Source organism: Vulpes lagopus, chromosome 7 (assembly GCF_018345385.1).
Source record: "Vulpes lagopus strain Blue_001 chromosome 7, ASM1834538v1, whole genome shotgun sequence".
Taxonomy (NCBI): domain Eukaryota; kingdom Metazoa; phylum Chordata; class Mammalia; order Carnivora; family Canidae; genus Vulpes; species Vulpes lagopus.
Genome location: NC_054830.1, coordinates 92,167,562 through 92,182,682, shown reverse-complemented (window position 1 = coordinate 92,182,682; position 15,121 = coordinate 92,167,562). Strand labels below are relative to the sequence as shown.

General features: G+C 40.2%; 1 protein-coding gene across 3 annotated transcripts in view; it reads left to right on the top strand.

The window, feature by feature from the left end:
- The window catches only part of FOCAD (focadhesin), a 308,502-nt gene that overhangs the window by 217,362 nt on the left and 76,019 nt on the right, over window positions 1-15,121 (top strand). For all 3 annotated transcript variants that reach the window (XM_041762114.1, XM_041762115.1, XM_041762113.1), the window contains 3 exons: window positions 6,711-6,799; window positions 10,139-10,183; window positions 14,956-15,064. In XM_041762114.1, the coding sequence (XP_041618048.1) occupies window positions 6,711-6,799; window positions 10,139-10,183; window positions 14,956-15,064 (243 nt within the window). The remainder of the gene's footprint in view (window positions 1-6,710; window positions 6,800-10,138; window positions 10,184-14,955; window positions 15,065-15,121) is intronic.

Below are 15,121 nucleotides of genomic sequence, written 5' to 3'. Positions count from 1 at the left end.
ACTCACCAACCCTTTCCCTAGCTTAAAATTCATTTTCTTAAAAGATTTTATTTATTCATGAGAGACACAGAGAGAGAGACAGATACATAGGCAGAGGGAGAAGCAGGCTCCCTGTGGAGAGCCTGATGCGGGACTTGATACCAGTACCCCAGGATCATGACCTCAGCCAAAGGCAGATGCTCAAGCACTGAGCCACCCAGGTGTCCCTTAAAATTCATTTTTAAGAATTATAGAAAAAAACCTGATGGTACTTAAGTAATTTATGGCCCATAATAGGATTTTCATGGAGTCTCAGGAAGTATGATGTTAGGACTGAAGGTAACAGCTGTTAAAAGACGGAGCAGAGAGGAGATGGGAGAGGTCACGAATGACCACGCATCTTAACATTGGTGTTCTTGTCTTCAGTGAAAACTTTGCTGCACTGCTGCCTGGGTGGCTCAGTTGGCTAAGCATCTGTCTTTGTCTCAGTTCATAATCCCAGGGTCCTGGGATTGAGTCCTGCATTGGGTTGTCTGCTCAGCAAAGGGCCTGCTTCTCTATCACCCTCTCCCTCTGCCTGCTGCTCTGCCAATTGTGTGTGCTCTGTCTCCCTCTGTGTCAAATAAATAAATAAATAAATAAATTCGTTCTTTAAAAAAAAAAAAACTTTGCTGCATCATGTTTCATTGAGTCTAGAATTTGTAAAGCTAGTGATGCATCTTCAGCAGTTCTGATTCGTTGGAACTAAGGATGGGACCTGGAGCTTCCATATTTATCAAGCTGTCAGGTCATTTTAACATACTTAGTCTGTCAACCACACAACAGTGCTTTAGGTGGTTCCCCAAACCATGCTGGAAATCACATTTTAAAGATGTTCTTTTAGAGCCATTGTTCCTCTTGGCTCAGCGGTCACATGTTTTTGTTCCAGGTGGCATCTGGGTGCTCCATTTTGAACAGGTGCATGAGTGAAGGAATGTATATTACTTGTCTGCACCCTTAACCGATTATAGTTTTTCTTAGAGAAGAGTGAGATTGAAAGTCAGAGCATGCACTTTTTCTCACCTCTGTATTCTTCTGTATGATTTTGCAGGGCTTTCCTTCACTAATCATTACAGACCACCTTTTACTGTCTGGGCCCTGGGCCAGGTGTGTGGGGTACGAAGGAGAATAGAGCATTCCTTCCTCTGTGAGCTCCTGGTTCTGTGTGGGAGACTGACACATGTCCACCAGCAATTTTAGTTCAACATCTTTGAGGCTTTAATAGAGGATGTACAAAGTACTATGTACTTTTTGTACAAAGTACAAAGTACTAGAGAAAGAAGGCAAGAATAACTCCTCCTCCTGCAGCATGAACTGAGAATTTTATTTAGCTCATAGCATAAGGAAGGCTAAATCGAACAGGATTACGGTATAACTCATGCAGATGACTTGGCAATTGATTGAAAGAAAAAAAAAGCCCTCCACAATTTTTTTTTAAAGATTTTATTTATTTATTCATGACAGACACAGAGAGACAGGCAGAGAGAGGCATAGACACAGGCAGAGGGAGAAGCAGGCTCCATGCAAGGAGCCCGATGTGGAACTGGAGCCCGATGTGGGACTCAATCCCAGGACTCCAGGATCACGCCCCAGGCCAAAGGCAGGCGCTCAACCGCTGAGCCACCCAAGCGTCCCACCACAGTCATTTTTTATAATAAGAGCTACCATTTATTGAATAACTAGTGTGTTCCAATGCTTAACATATATTATTTCAATGAATCTTTCCAGAAACCCTTTGAAGTGAATGTTGTTAATCCCATGTATATTGGGTTTATAAATGGGAAAGCAAAGCAATAGTGCAAAACCCAACAGTCACCACTGCTGGGCTCCTGAGAAGGAAATGGGACCTCACCTGGATTTATCTGTCTCCAGAGCCTCAGCCTTTTCCACTGTGGCATGCACTTTCCCTGGCACTGTCAGTACTTGTAACGACAAATAATGCAAATTGTTTTACTTTTTTAAAGGATAGATCTATTTATGAATAGCTAGCTGAGTATTTTTAGTAATGCAGGTCAATTATTCTGCCTTTGTACTGTCATAGGTGAAAGCATGCCTCTTTGCTTATTTATCATTGAAAATCCTTTTTAGTTTGGATTTCTCAGAAATCCAGTTCTATTGAGAATTGGTGACAATGGAAATGAAACTCAAAGTATAGACTATAAGATTTTCAGGGGATGCCTGGTTGGCTCTGTGTTTGAGTGTCTGCCTTCAGCTCAGGGCGTGATCCCGGAGTCCTGGGATCAAGTCCCACATTAGGCTCACCAGCAGGGAGTCTGCTTCTCCCTCTGCCTATGTCTCTGCCTTTCTCTCTCTCAGTGTCTCTCATGAATAAATAAATAATATCTTTAAAAAAAAAGAGAGAGAGAAGATTTTTCAGTTTTATTTAAAAGTGCAGGAAAGCTTTTTAGGTAATCACTGTTATTTGAGAGCACACTGATGCATTTTAATTGTTTGAGTTTTTTAAATGAGCCCACACACTTAAATGGAATTTATGGTATCTTAGAAGAATTAGAGCAACTGCCAGACTCCTTGTCTATATCAAGAATTTCTGTCCCGGAGGATCCTTCTTCTGTGCAAGAGTTGCAGTTACTTCCATCTGGTGCTAGACATATTTTGTAGCATTAAACCAGAGGATCATTTAGAGGAGGCATGTTTTATTCAGTTAAGCCTAGGGGACATGTTGAAAGATATATTCTATGTTATTTCCTGGAGTTTGATTATGATGTAAGTTTGAGATCTGAACAGGACAAGTGGCTTAGCTTGGGCATCTGCTTCCAGCCTCATCTAATTTTTCCACAAGGACGTTAGAATTTGAATTTTAAGTATATCAATGTGGTTGACATGGGGAGGTATTTGGCTTTCTTCCCATTAAGATGGAAAATGCAGATAGATAAAGATGATTGACAGTTCAGAGTCTATTTTGGTAAGAAAGCCTCTACAGCCTCTTTACCTTGATGCTTGTGTGGGATGCTGAGCTGGTTAAGGTCTCCCGCCTTTGTGTAAAGGGCTCTTGTGAATGTGACCTCAATCCAGAGAGAGGAATTATAAAACAGTTTGACTGCAGACATTTGCTTCCTGAGTTGGTCAGTTAGCCATAAAATAACCTGAAATAAAAACCAGGGTCAGGGAATAGTGACCCTGGTAGATTTCTCTCTGACCGCTTGTAAGAGTTGTTGGTTTGTTTTTAATGTCTGCACATTTGGAGCTAGGTGAGATTGCTCACTATAATCAGCAAGTTCTTGGTTATATAGACTAAAGGTTTCAAAAAAGTAAGAAGGATAGATAAGTAATCGGAATCTACAGGCAATCCAAAAATTTCAATTTAGGTGATCATTTCAGCCTTTCCCCTCATAGTGAGTACTTTCCCTCCCCTTCGACCACAGAAGCAGAGGTGACAGGTGAGTGCCATTATGACCAACACACAGAGACTCAGGGGCAAAGTGGATATGAATAAATAGCCTCACATGGGCTGGGTGGAAAGGGTGAGAGAGACATTCCAGAAGAGAGGATCAAGAAGAGCAAAGGAAAAAGAAGGAAGAAATTGACTAAGTTACGTTGATGGTTGTACTGGGTTGTGGCTATAGAAGAGATTAGAAAAGTAGTCCTTCTCCTTAGGCTGCTTGGATACTAAGCTCCTTTGGGTTTTGTTTGTTTGTTTGTTTGTTTCTAAGCAGATTTTGAACTTTTTCATTTCCTACTGTTTATCCTTTTTGGAAAAGCATTCTGGCAAGTCCATGTCCCTACAAGTAAAGAGGCCCAATTTAGGAAGCATAACAAACAGGGATAGGCAGTAAATATTATTTTCTATTTTGCCTATCCCCCTAAGAGGTCAGTGTCAGTATTAAGCATTAATATTCATGTCTTGCCAGTTTGTTCGCCTCTGATTCCTTGCTCCAGGAGACAAGTGGGAGAAATGAAAGGGCCAGGATTCTATCTTTGAGAACAGGGGAGATAGGGATGGATATGGTTGAAGTAAATAGAAATATGAAGGATGAGATTAGGAAATCCATCAAATCTCAAGAGTGTCTGGGCTGGTCAGCCCCAAGGCACTGTGGCTGGAAGTTGCATGAAGTGCAAGGACCCCTCAGACTGATTGAACTGTTTCAGCCATCAGTGAGCCCACAGGCTGGTGGTAACTGAGAGCTTGTATATATTCACAAGAGATCATTTCATAAGAAGATGATAAAGGGAGGTTTTCTTTTGGTTGTTGTTATTATTAACAATAAACCTGGTATGGTAGCTTTTTTTTTTTTTTTAAGATTTTATTTATTTATTCATGAAAGACAGACACAGAGAGAGAGAGAGGCAGAGACACAGAGAGAGAAGCAGGCTCCATGCAGGGAGCCCAATGTGGGACTCAATCCCGGGACTCCAGGATCAAGCCCTGGGCCGAAGGCAAGCGCTAAACCACTGAGCCACCCAGGGATTCCTGGTAGCTCCTATTTGTTATCAGCCACCATACTAGATAGATATGTTTCCACATATTTTAACATGATGCCCTAATGCCATGAGATAGTTGTTAGCTACATTTTTATGAATGAGGAAATTGAAGTTTGGAGAGATGAAGTAACTTGTCCAAACTTACATGGCAAGTAAGTGAAAATGGCCTTTGGTCAAGGCACTCTTATTCCAGAGCCCATATCCTTAACTCGGCAAGCTGTATTGCTTTCTTCTCTAGAGCATATATGGAGATATACTTTTCTTCTATGGAACATACCTTAGGACTCTGTTTTCCATTTTATTATTATTATTTTTTTATCTTTTATTTTTATTTTTTTAAAGATTTCATTTATTTATTCATGAGAGACAGAGAGAGAGAGGCAGAGACACAGGCAGAGGGAGAAGCAGGCTCTATGCAGGGAGCCTGATGTGGGACTAGATCCCAGGTCTCTAGGACCAGGTCCTGGGCTGAACACAGCACTACACCACTGATCCACCCGGGCTGCTCTATTATTTTTTTTTTTAAAGATTTTAATCATTTATTCATGAGAAACAGAGAGAGAGAGAGGCAGAGACATAGGCAAAGGGAGAAGCAGGCTCCACGCAGGGAGCCAGACGTGGGACTCGATCCTAGGACTCCAGGATCACTCCTTGGGCCAAAGACAGGCACCCAACCGCTGAGCTACCCTGGCATCCCTATTTTATTATTATTTTTAAAGGAAGCTGTACACCCAACATGGGGCTTGAACTCACAACCCTGAGAGAGAACGCATGCTCTACTGACTGAGCCAACCAGGTGCCCCCATACCTTAGAACTCAAAAGACAACCAAAAGAAAAATGGACACACAGGGGCACTTAGGTGGCATAGTTGGTGGAACGTCCAACTCTTGGTGTCACCTCAGGTTGTGATCTCAAGGTCATGGTATCAAGCTCTGTGTCAGGCTCTGTGCTCAGAATGGAGTATGCTTGAGTTTCTCTCTCCCTTCCCATCTGCTCCTCCCCTTGGCTCTCTTTCTCTTTCTCAAATAAATTAATCTTTAAAAAGAAAAAAATAAAAAGAAAAAATGGACACAATAGGAAATCTAAAAGTCAATAGACATTTGAAAACATTTTCAATCTCATTGATAAACAGTGAAATGAAAGTTAAAACCATAATGAACACTGTTTTGCCCTTGCCAGAATAATAAAAATTCAAAGCCTGACAACTCCCAATGGTGGTAAGAATGTGGAATAGTTAGAACTTTTATTCTCACTGCTAGTGAGAACATAAGCAGCACAACCATTTCTGAAAATGGTGTGGTATCACTCAGTAATGTAATACACGAGTAAGTTCTCATCCAATTTAGAGCTCATCAATAAACCAGTATTTTAAGTACATTTAAATAATGTAATTGGTGCTATACTAGAGGGGAAGGGAGCTGATCAAAATAATACCGAGTGTAAAAAAAGGGAAGATAATAAATTTCTGAAGGTCTTGGTGGTCTTAAAGGGATGATAGTAGCCATATCTTTATTGTGGGTAGAAGTTGAAAATTATGATGTCAACTTTTTTTTGGTAAGGTTTTATTTATTTATGAGAGACACACAGAGGCAGAGACATAGGCAGAGGGTGAAGCAGGCTCCCTGTGGGGAGCCCAATGTGGGACTCGATCCCAGAACTCCAGGATCACACCCTGACCAAAGGCAGATGTTCAACGACTGAACCACTCAGGCATCCCTGGTACTAACTTTTATAAATTCAAGAAATAAAAATGTAATATGCAGATGTTTGAGAATGACTTTGGTTATATATTACCCAAATCTTAAGTGTTACGTGATTATCCTCATTTTCTACCATTCTGTTTTAGTCCTGGTGTCCAGAACCCAATTTTTGGTATAGTGTCAGTTGTCAGCTGCCAATAGAAGCAGATCATTATGATAAAGGAGGATTTTTTTTTTTTTTTTTAATGGGACCCACATTAGCGGGATTCAAATCTGGTGTTAATCAGTATCCCAAAATGAAATGCTCTGCCCTAAATTTTCCAAATCTCCAAGCTGCTCCAGGATAAACTTCTTGGTGAGTGTTGAAATACCTGATTGGTGATAGGATTCTCTCTCTTCACACATTCTTTTTTATAATAATCTAGCATTTTATTAGGAACACTGAAGACCAATGAGGGAAGGCTCTATCTGTTATCAGTGTTTTATAGAGAAATTTTAAGGCCGTTCTGACAATAGGGTTTGCAGGCTGATTTATGCTTTGTGTCCTGCAGGGCAGGATGGGAGAGCTGGACTTGCAACTGAAACATGGGAAAGAAGGACCTGAAGAGGTGCAGTACAAAAAAGGCACAGCCTGGCTCTGGTAAGGCCTCTCTGCTACTCCTTGCTCCTCTTGGGAAATGAATGATGAGGGAGGGAGGGGCCACATTAAAGGCTTATGCAGGGAATTTTAACTTCCATACCTGCCTGAAGGTGAAGAGGCTGAGTTCCGATAGGTGGATTTTCCAGATCTGACAAGTAGAGCTTTATTCATCAGTTTTAGTTAGTTTTACACTTGTTTTCTAAAGCAGCTCAAAAATGGTTTGCTTTTCTCATTTTCCCCCATATCTGATTATTTTATATGCTTTCAACTGAAAAATTCTGTTTTTCCCACTCCATTCATTGCCTTCGTAACAGTTCACATTAGTCAAGGAATACCTTTCCATTCCTGTGCTCCTCCAGTCTCCCCAAGACATCTTCATTATTAGGAGCAACTGTACTACGACAGGGCTTTAATTTCTTTGGCAGACATCCCCTAGTGAATTCCCTTATATTAGCTAGAAATGTGTAAGTGCTGGCACATTAAAAGCAATTTAAATTGTTACATGGGTTAAGAAGACTACCTTGTCAGATTAATGTGGCAGCAACCTAAATCTAGGTAGAATGGCCAAGAATCTAAATGCTTTACCTGCAGTCACAGGTTTCTTTAATCTAAAAATCTATTCAATGCTTACTCGAGTTTAGGTTTTTATTTACTGATAATTGACATATGTAGAAAACAGAAGCTTTGTGTGCATGTGTTTAAGTAATTCTAAGTTACATTTTCTAGATTAACTTTAAAAATAGCAGCACAATTTAAAACATTAGGACGTTGAATTTAAGATTAGTGGTTAAGAATTTGGATTTCGCATCCTCTCTGTGATTATCTTTAACATACAGCTTGAGTTTCATCTTCTAAAAATGATGATTTGGTGGGGGTTGTATATTGGATATATTCTCCAAAATATATAGAGAGATGGAATGAAGAATGTGACAAAGATGGGCATTTAAGATAACTCCAAGATTTTGACTGTGAATAACTAAAAGTATGGACTTCCCATTTCCTAAGATAGGGAAGACAACAGAAAAGCAGATCTGTTGGGGGTAGGAATCGGGTTTAGGTCTTAAGAATTAGACCTCCCATTTGGAGATTTCTGGTAGGTCATTGATGATAAAAGTCTAGAGCTTGGGGATGAGATCAGAGCTGAAAATATAAATTTGTGTATTATCAATATTTAAAATCATGATGCTGGCTAAGATCACCTAGAGATTGAGTAAGATAGAGAAAAGGTCAGAGGGCAGAGCCCTAGGGCAGTTCAATATTTAGACATGGGGAAGATGGGGATCCCTGGGTGGCTCAGCGGTTTAGCGCCTGCCTTTGGCCCAGGGTGCGATCCTGGAGACCCGGGTTCGAATCCCACGTCTGGCTCCTGGTGCATGGAGCCTGTTTCTCCCTCTGCCTGTTTCTCTGCCTCTCTCTCTCTCTCTGTGACTATCATAAATAAATAAAAATTAAAAAAAAAAAAAAAAAAAAAAGACATGGGGAAGATGAAGAGGGAACCAGGAAGGCACAGGGAAAAGTAGTGATCAGTGATGTGGGAAGAAAACGAAGAGATAATGGAATCTTAAACACTGAGGGAAGAAAGTGTTTTGAGAAAGGAGAAACTGATTGTGTCAAAGGTTGCTATGAGTCTGTAAAAGGTGGAGATGGAGAACTGAGAAAGCCTCTGCCTCTTCAGAGTCCTTGGTGGTCATGACAGGAGCTGTTTTGATGGAGCTGTGGGGACAAAAGTCAGATTATAGAAGGGTCTAGAAAGAGAGGAAGGAGGAGAACTATTTGGAATGAATTCTGATGAATGAGAAGCAGAGAAATGGGGCAATCACTGGAGAGTTTTTTCTTCTATGAAGATGGTTGATTATATGATGTGTTCGCCTGCTAAGGAGACTTCTATGTGTAGAGAAGGAGCAATTGGTGGTACAACAGCCAGAAGCAGGTGGTTAAGGAGGTGGAAACTAGTCCACACATAGAAGGTTTGTCCCTGCCATAGGCAGGTCATCATTTTTCAATATTCCACGTTGACCAGTTAAAAAAAAAAAAAAAAAGCAAAAACAAAACCGCATTGAATGCACTGTACTCCATTTAGGAAGACTGAGATAGGAGAATATATTGGAGAGAAATTTATTGTCAAATAGTATTAAAGAATGCAAGTTTAAGGTCTGTAGGAGAAGTTTGCAACTATTTGAAAAACTTGGCTCTTAACATCGAGTCATTCTCAGAGAGCACTGAATAGCTAAGATTTTTAAAATATTTCCAATGAAAATAATGGAGCTATAACATATTTGCAAAAATTTTATATTTATAAAAATTTTGAACTTATGAAACTCAAAGTATATAGTGAAAGTATCTATGATTGCTTCTTCAAAGCATAAATATGGCAGTCAATGGTTGTTCTTCATCTCAAGGCTTTTATGTTGAAAAGAAATTTTATCTGGTGAATATTTGAATTGAGTATGCTATCTTCAAATCCACAAGTGTAGTTGTTTTTCTTCAGCTCCAGAGTGATTTTATAACCATTTAAAATTTTATTCTCTATACATACGTAGTGACTATTCTATTATCTACAATTTAGAAATAGTAAATTGCTATTTTACTGAGCTCTTCTGCAAAAAAGAGAGAGAATGTCTTAGTCAGTTTGGGCTGCTATTACTAAAATACCATAGACTGGATGCATGGCTTAAACAACAGAAAATTTATTTCTCACGGTTCTCAAGGCTAGGAAATGAAGATCGAAGTGCCAGGAGATCTTGTGCTGGTGAAGGCCTGCTTCCTGGTTCTCGAGAGGCTGCCTTCTCCTTGTATCTTCACATGTTTGAAAGCAGAGAGAGAAAACAAGCATTCTGTGACCCTTCTTACAAGGGTACTGATCCCATTGATCAGGGCTCCACCCTCATGATCCCCCAGAGGCCTCACCTCCATACACTCTACATGGGGAGATAAGCTTTTATTTTTACTTTTATTTTTTGGCGGAGGGAGATAACATTTTAACACATGACTTTGGGGGAACACCAACATTCAGCCCATAGCAGAATATAATATAAAGGACACTTGTATGGCCACCACCCAGTTTAAGAGGTGACACCATCACAGCACTGCCTGTGTGTCCCTCGTAGGTTACAGTAACCTCCTTCCCCGCCTCCAATAAGTGACCTAAGGGATAGGCAGGGGATAGTCTTTGAAGTCAAGCCCATGTTACAGTTTTTTCACCTTACTCTAAAATTCCACATAAATAGTTCTCGGATCTGGAGTCATTGCCAGAGGTTCTTATTAATTGACAGGTAAGCAAAAAGATTGGGTTCTTATTCCGACATAAACTGTTGCACTTATTTTCAATCTTTATTGCAGGGTCCGAGACATGTTGACTGAGGAGATCACCAAGGCGGTGGCAAAGTAAGATCCATTTATTATCTTACCAAATATTTTCTTTAAACATTTTTTTCCTGGCAGGTACCTACAATTTTCTCCCTTTAAGAATTGTAAAGGACTTTTCAATTGTTTTTTAAAAATCTGTTGTTATCCTTTCTTATGTTAAGTTAGTTCTTAAGTTAATGTCTTTCTGTGAGAATACAGAGGAATCAATACAAACATGACTTCTGAATCAAGAGTCATGAGGTCATGCCCTTGTTGTACACCTAACAAAGTGCCCCGTGCTTTGACTTAGATTTAAAGGATTCTCATTTAGTTTGGGGCGGAGGTGGGGGCTGTTGAGGGAAAGAGAAATCCTTGCTGATGTGAATTATGTGGCTTCTACAAATAGGTTATTAAATCTCAACTGTGATCCAGGAAATAAATCAAAGTAGTACTTCCTTTCATTCCCTTTGTGTTACTGGGTCCAGGGTATCTAAAAGTCGAATTTTTGTTTTATTTTTTATTTTTTTATGTAAAAATCGAATTTTTAATACTAAAAACGAGCATGAAGACCCATGAAAAAAGCAACTTCAATCATATCCTTATGGTTGTTTTAACAAAAATAACGAGTATTACTCCCTTGAGGCTTTTTATTTATCTTAAGCCAACTCTCAACAGAAAATTATACCCTAATGAACTTGCTTGAACAATCTCTTCAGGTTCCTTTGCTAACAAGCTGAGTAATTGTTCCTGGCAGTAAGTTACATGTCAGTTAAGGCAACTTCTCCCTTCTACCATCACCTTCAGCTGCAGCCCTTTCTGTAGGACTTCCTTTTTTCTTATCCACCAAATAACATAGATTGACCTTTGACCTAGAGAATTTCATGTGTCCATATTATCTAGACATATTTAATTGCAGGATCGTTTATCCCTACCATGCCCTGGAACCTTCCGTGGCTAAATAGGTTTTGCCTTAAAAAGACAGAAAACATGATCTACCTTAGAGTTCACTTTCTGCCAGTAGTTTCTTAAGCAGGCATGTAACTGTGAAGTCTGATCACAGTACGTGCTCACTACTCAGCCTCATGTCTTCCGAATAAAGGGAGATAGAAGTGGTAATCCTCCCCTGCATTCAGTTCTGTGGGAGGCACTGGGAAATATCTGTTGACATATCTGTTGACAAAATGAAAACTCAAGTACAGAGAGGCTTCACTAGGGACTCATTTGTCTGCTTATCCAGTTTGGTGAATTGCAGACACAGTGGGAGAGCACTCAGCTGCATATTGGAGGGGAGGAGGTGCTGGGTGGGTGAGTGGGGGGGGCGGTTGTCTTTGACCTTTACCTTTCATAGTTGGTTCCATTATGTAGTATACTTAGAGCCTGTTAAAAACAGTGCTCTGACATTTGCAGCAAAAAACTTGAATGCTGAAGAATCTAGGAGCTTTGTATTAAACTACAATTTTGCCTCTCCAGTAGCTTTTGCATTTTCCATTCTAAAATTTTATTTCAACAAGTTTTTAATTTTTGGATTTGCAAAGCATCCTTTCATGATGCTAATACCTAAGAAGAATGTGTTCACATTCTCAGTGGTATGGAATAAAAATAATTCATATTCTTGTGTTAAGCCTTTTCATCAAAAATTTCAAAGTATTTTATAGACCTTATCTTATTAAAGCAATGCTGACAATAGTAGGTATGACAGCAGGTAAGGTTCAGAGGCTGAGAGATTAATGAAAAATCACTCTGCTGCCCCCTCTTTACTTTTTCTCACTGGCTTCCTCCACCCCACCACCACCTGCTGCCAGCTTAGCCTTCCCTTCCTTGGATCTTGGCTGCCACAGCCTGGTTTGGACCATTGTTCTGAGCCATAAGTTAAATGCAGGAAGTAAAACACCAGTCACAGGATTAGACTGATTTGCTTATTTAAGAGCAGTTTTAAAGCATCAAGGCCAGGGCTAAGGGAGAATCAGAACACAGATAAAACCTGATGATTGATGTAAGTTTAGTTTCATTGTTATTAATTAAATAGATTTGAACCCGAAGATGAAAATCCCCAAAGGACTGGGTCACTTTACTAATATGTAATGTAATACTTTGTCCCTAAGAAAGCATCATTGTAGCTCATCCTTCCCTGTGCTTTTTAATTAGGTTAATGGCATCAGTTTGTTCCAAAGGACAGTTTAATTAAAATGCTAGTGGTGTTGCCTAGATAAATACTGTACTGATGCTGACATGTTATTATGCAAATTAGTTACTACTGCCTGACTGGTAAGGGATAGTTATTTGATCAACAAGCTGATGGGTTTTTGCTGAACCGGTTGTAGATTTTCACCTGGTGGGCTCCTCCAAGAATTTGTTTCACTAAATATATATCGAGTGTCTCATCTCCATAAGTTACTGTGCTAGACATGTCGAGTTGACCAAGAGCTAGTCACAGTACCTTTGTGAAACATATAGCTTGGTCTGAGCATGCATTGTGTGGACTGTGAAATATTTTTTTTCTATTCAAAGATTAATGTCCAAATATGTATTTAGTCTGCAAGCAAAGGTCTAATTACTAGTGGCTTTACATACACTTTTCTCCATTTTACAAGAACAATACATGTTCAAGAATGTCATGATCAAGGACACTTCTGAAACAAAATCACTTTGGGGCTCTGTTTTGAAACTGAGGTCAAGTGTTCTTCTAGAATTTTGTGGTTACAAGAGGATTTTTGGGGACATCTTGTCTAATCTTTGTTTTAAGAGATTTGATACCAATTTCCGGTGACCATCTGAGTTTTTCTATAAAGTGATAAAAACTGGGGATCGAATTCTCAAATTACTGAGAATTTGAAACTTTTTTTAAAAAAAATCTAACTTTAGGGATTTGTGGTCATTTTATAGCAGGACAGGCTTCAGGATATTCTCAGCTAAAGGAAAGAGATAATATTAGAAATAAAAGATTTATTTTGGTTTTGTTAGTGACATTATGGCTCGGGTACCTGAGAATGCCCAGACTTTGCCCTGCTCCCTGGTGTTTATTATTATCTATAGGAGTTCCCAGTGATCCTCACTGCAAAACTCTAGCAAAACGTAGGTTGAAGGCATCTGCTTAGCCTTCAGGTCTCCCTCCTATTTTCTCCCTTTGCCCCATCCCCTAATATAAACATTGTTGTTTTATCAAATTATGGTAGGCCTCGTAGAGGAGCGAATTTAGGAGTGAACAGAATGACCAAGTGTGCAGAGCAAGCCTTCACTGAGTTTAACCACCCCAAGGTGGCAGAGCGAGAAGGCAGGGGGATTAGATGAATAGGTAGAAGGAGGCCTGTGATAATGGCAAGTCTTGAGTCCCATTCTTATCCAGTGGAAGCAAAAATGGAAGAACATGTGTATTAACCTCTTAATACCTAACTCACAGGTTCAGGCATAACTGTGGGCTGGGACTGGAGGTCCTTAGCTTGCCAGGGTAGTGGGGATGGAAGTCTCTTTATCCCACAGATCTGTTGCATTCCTGCACTGGGTTAAGCAGGAGGCATTCTAGCATGTTCACACAGATTCATGTTCAGGTCTCAAGTCTAGGTTTTTGGAAACAATCTCTGTATTTATGGGAACCCATAATATGTATTTATGGGAACCAGGACAGAACTGAACTATCGTTTCAGCGGTTATGGGTGCTCTGTTGCCTGAGTTCTGCTACGACAGAGATGGCAAGCCAAGACTCCTATATCAGTGTCCCACTAAAGATTTTCTTGTATAGAAACATGTTGTATTAATGGAATAATATCAAATGCTCATTTTCAAGTGGTAAGTATATTTAAGAAGGTTTGGTTTTCTTGATACTAAATCCAGAAGTCACCTTTTTAAGATATGGTTGCTGATATTAGAAAAAAAACACACTGTTTGGATAACGAGAGAGGGCAACTCTCAATCCAGATAGTTTAAAAAGAGACCCTTTTCTTTGCATCTTATCTAGGGTCTCTAAATTCTATCACAAACTGACTTTAAGGTTGCTGGCTTTGGCATCTTGAGGGAAAGAAGAATAATAATAAGAAGAAGGATAGTAATGGTTGACAGTCAACCAGTGTGGCAGGTGGCTGGGTAGAGGATGCTGTCTGAAGTGGCTCACTCAAAGCTGCAACTGCATACCAGTGCTGTAGAAAAGCCAGAGGCCCGTTCCAATCTCCTGCACTTACTCGCCTAACTATCCTCACTTGTGTTTTCCCAACAAATTGATACATTTATATTGGCCAAAGATGACACAGAAAGAGATCGCTTAGGAAATGCCACGTCAAACAATGAAACAAAAATATGAGAAAAATGGGCAGCCCCGGTGGCTCAGCGGTTTAGCACCGCCTTCAGCCCAGGGCATGATCCTGGAGACCCAGGATCGAGTCCCACGTCGGGCTCCAGTCCCACATCGGGCTCCTTGCATGGAGCCTGCTTCTCCCTCTGCCTATGTCTCTGCCTCTCTCTCTCTCTCTCTCCTCTCTCATGAATAAATAAATAAAATCTTAAAAAAAAAAAAACCCTGAGAAAAAATTTAGATATATGAGCTTAGACTTGTAGGACACACACACACACACACACACACACACAGTCTAATGACCATACGCAAATGAAGAATGAGATATCAGCATGTGAGATATCAGCATGAGTGTCAGAAGAAGAAAGAAAGGCTGCCAGCTTCAGCGTACAAGCAGAAGTGCATGGATGAAGCTCTGTGAAGGAATGGAAGTGCTTTCTGACCTCATCTGCCTTCTCTGTAATAACACCTTCTCTTCTCCTGGTTAATGCCCCCAAATCCTCTCCTGGAATTTTTTCTTTTTAAACAGGGAGAGCCCAGTGGTCAAGGGCAACGCACTGTTAGCCTTAAGCAGCCTCGCTGTCGTCGTATCCAAACACGAAGCCAGCCTCTCCTCAGACTCTGAGGGGGTCCCAGAGGTGAGTGGAGGGTGATTTGAACCAGCTGGGCAACTGTTTGAAAAGTGAGAAGCCTCT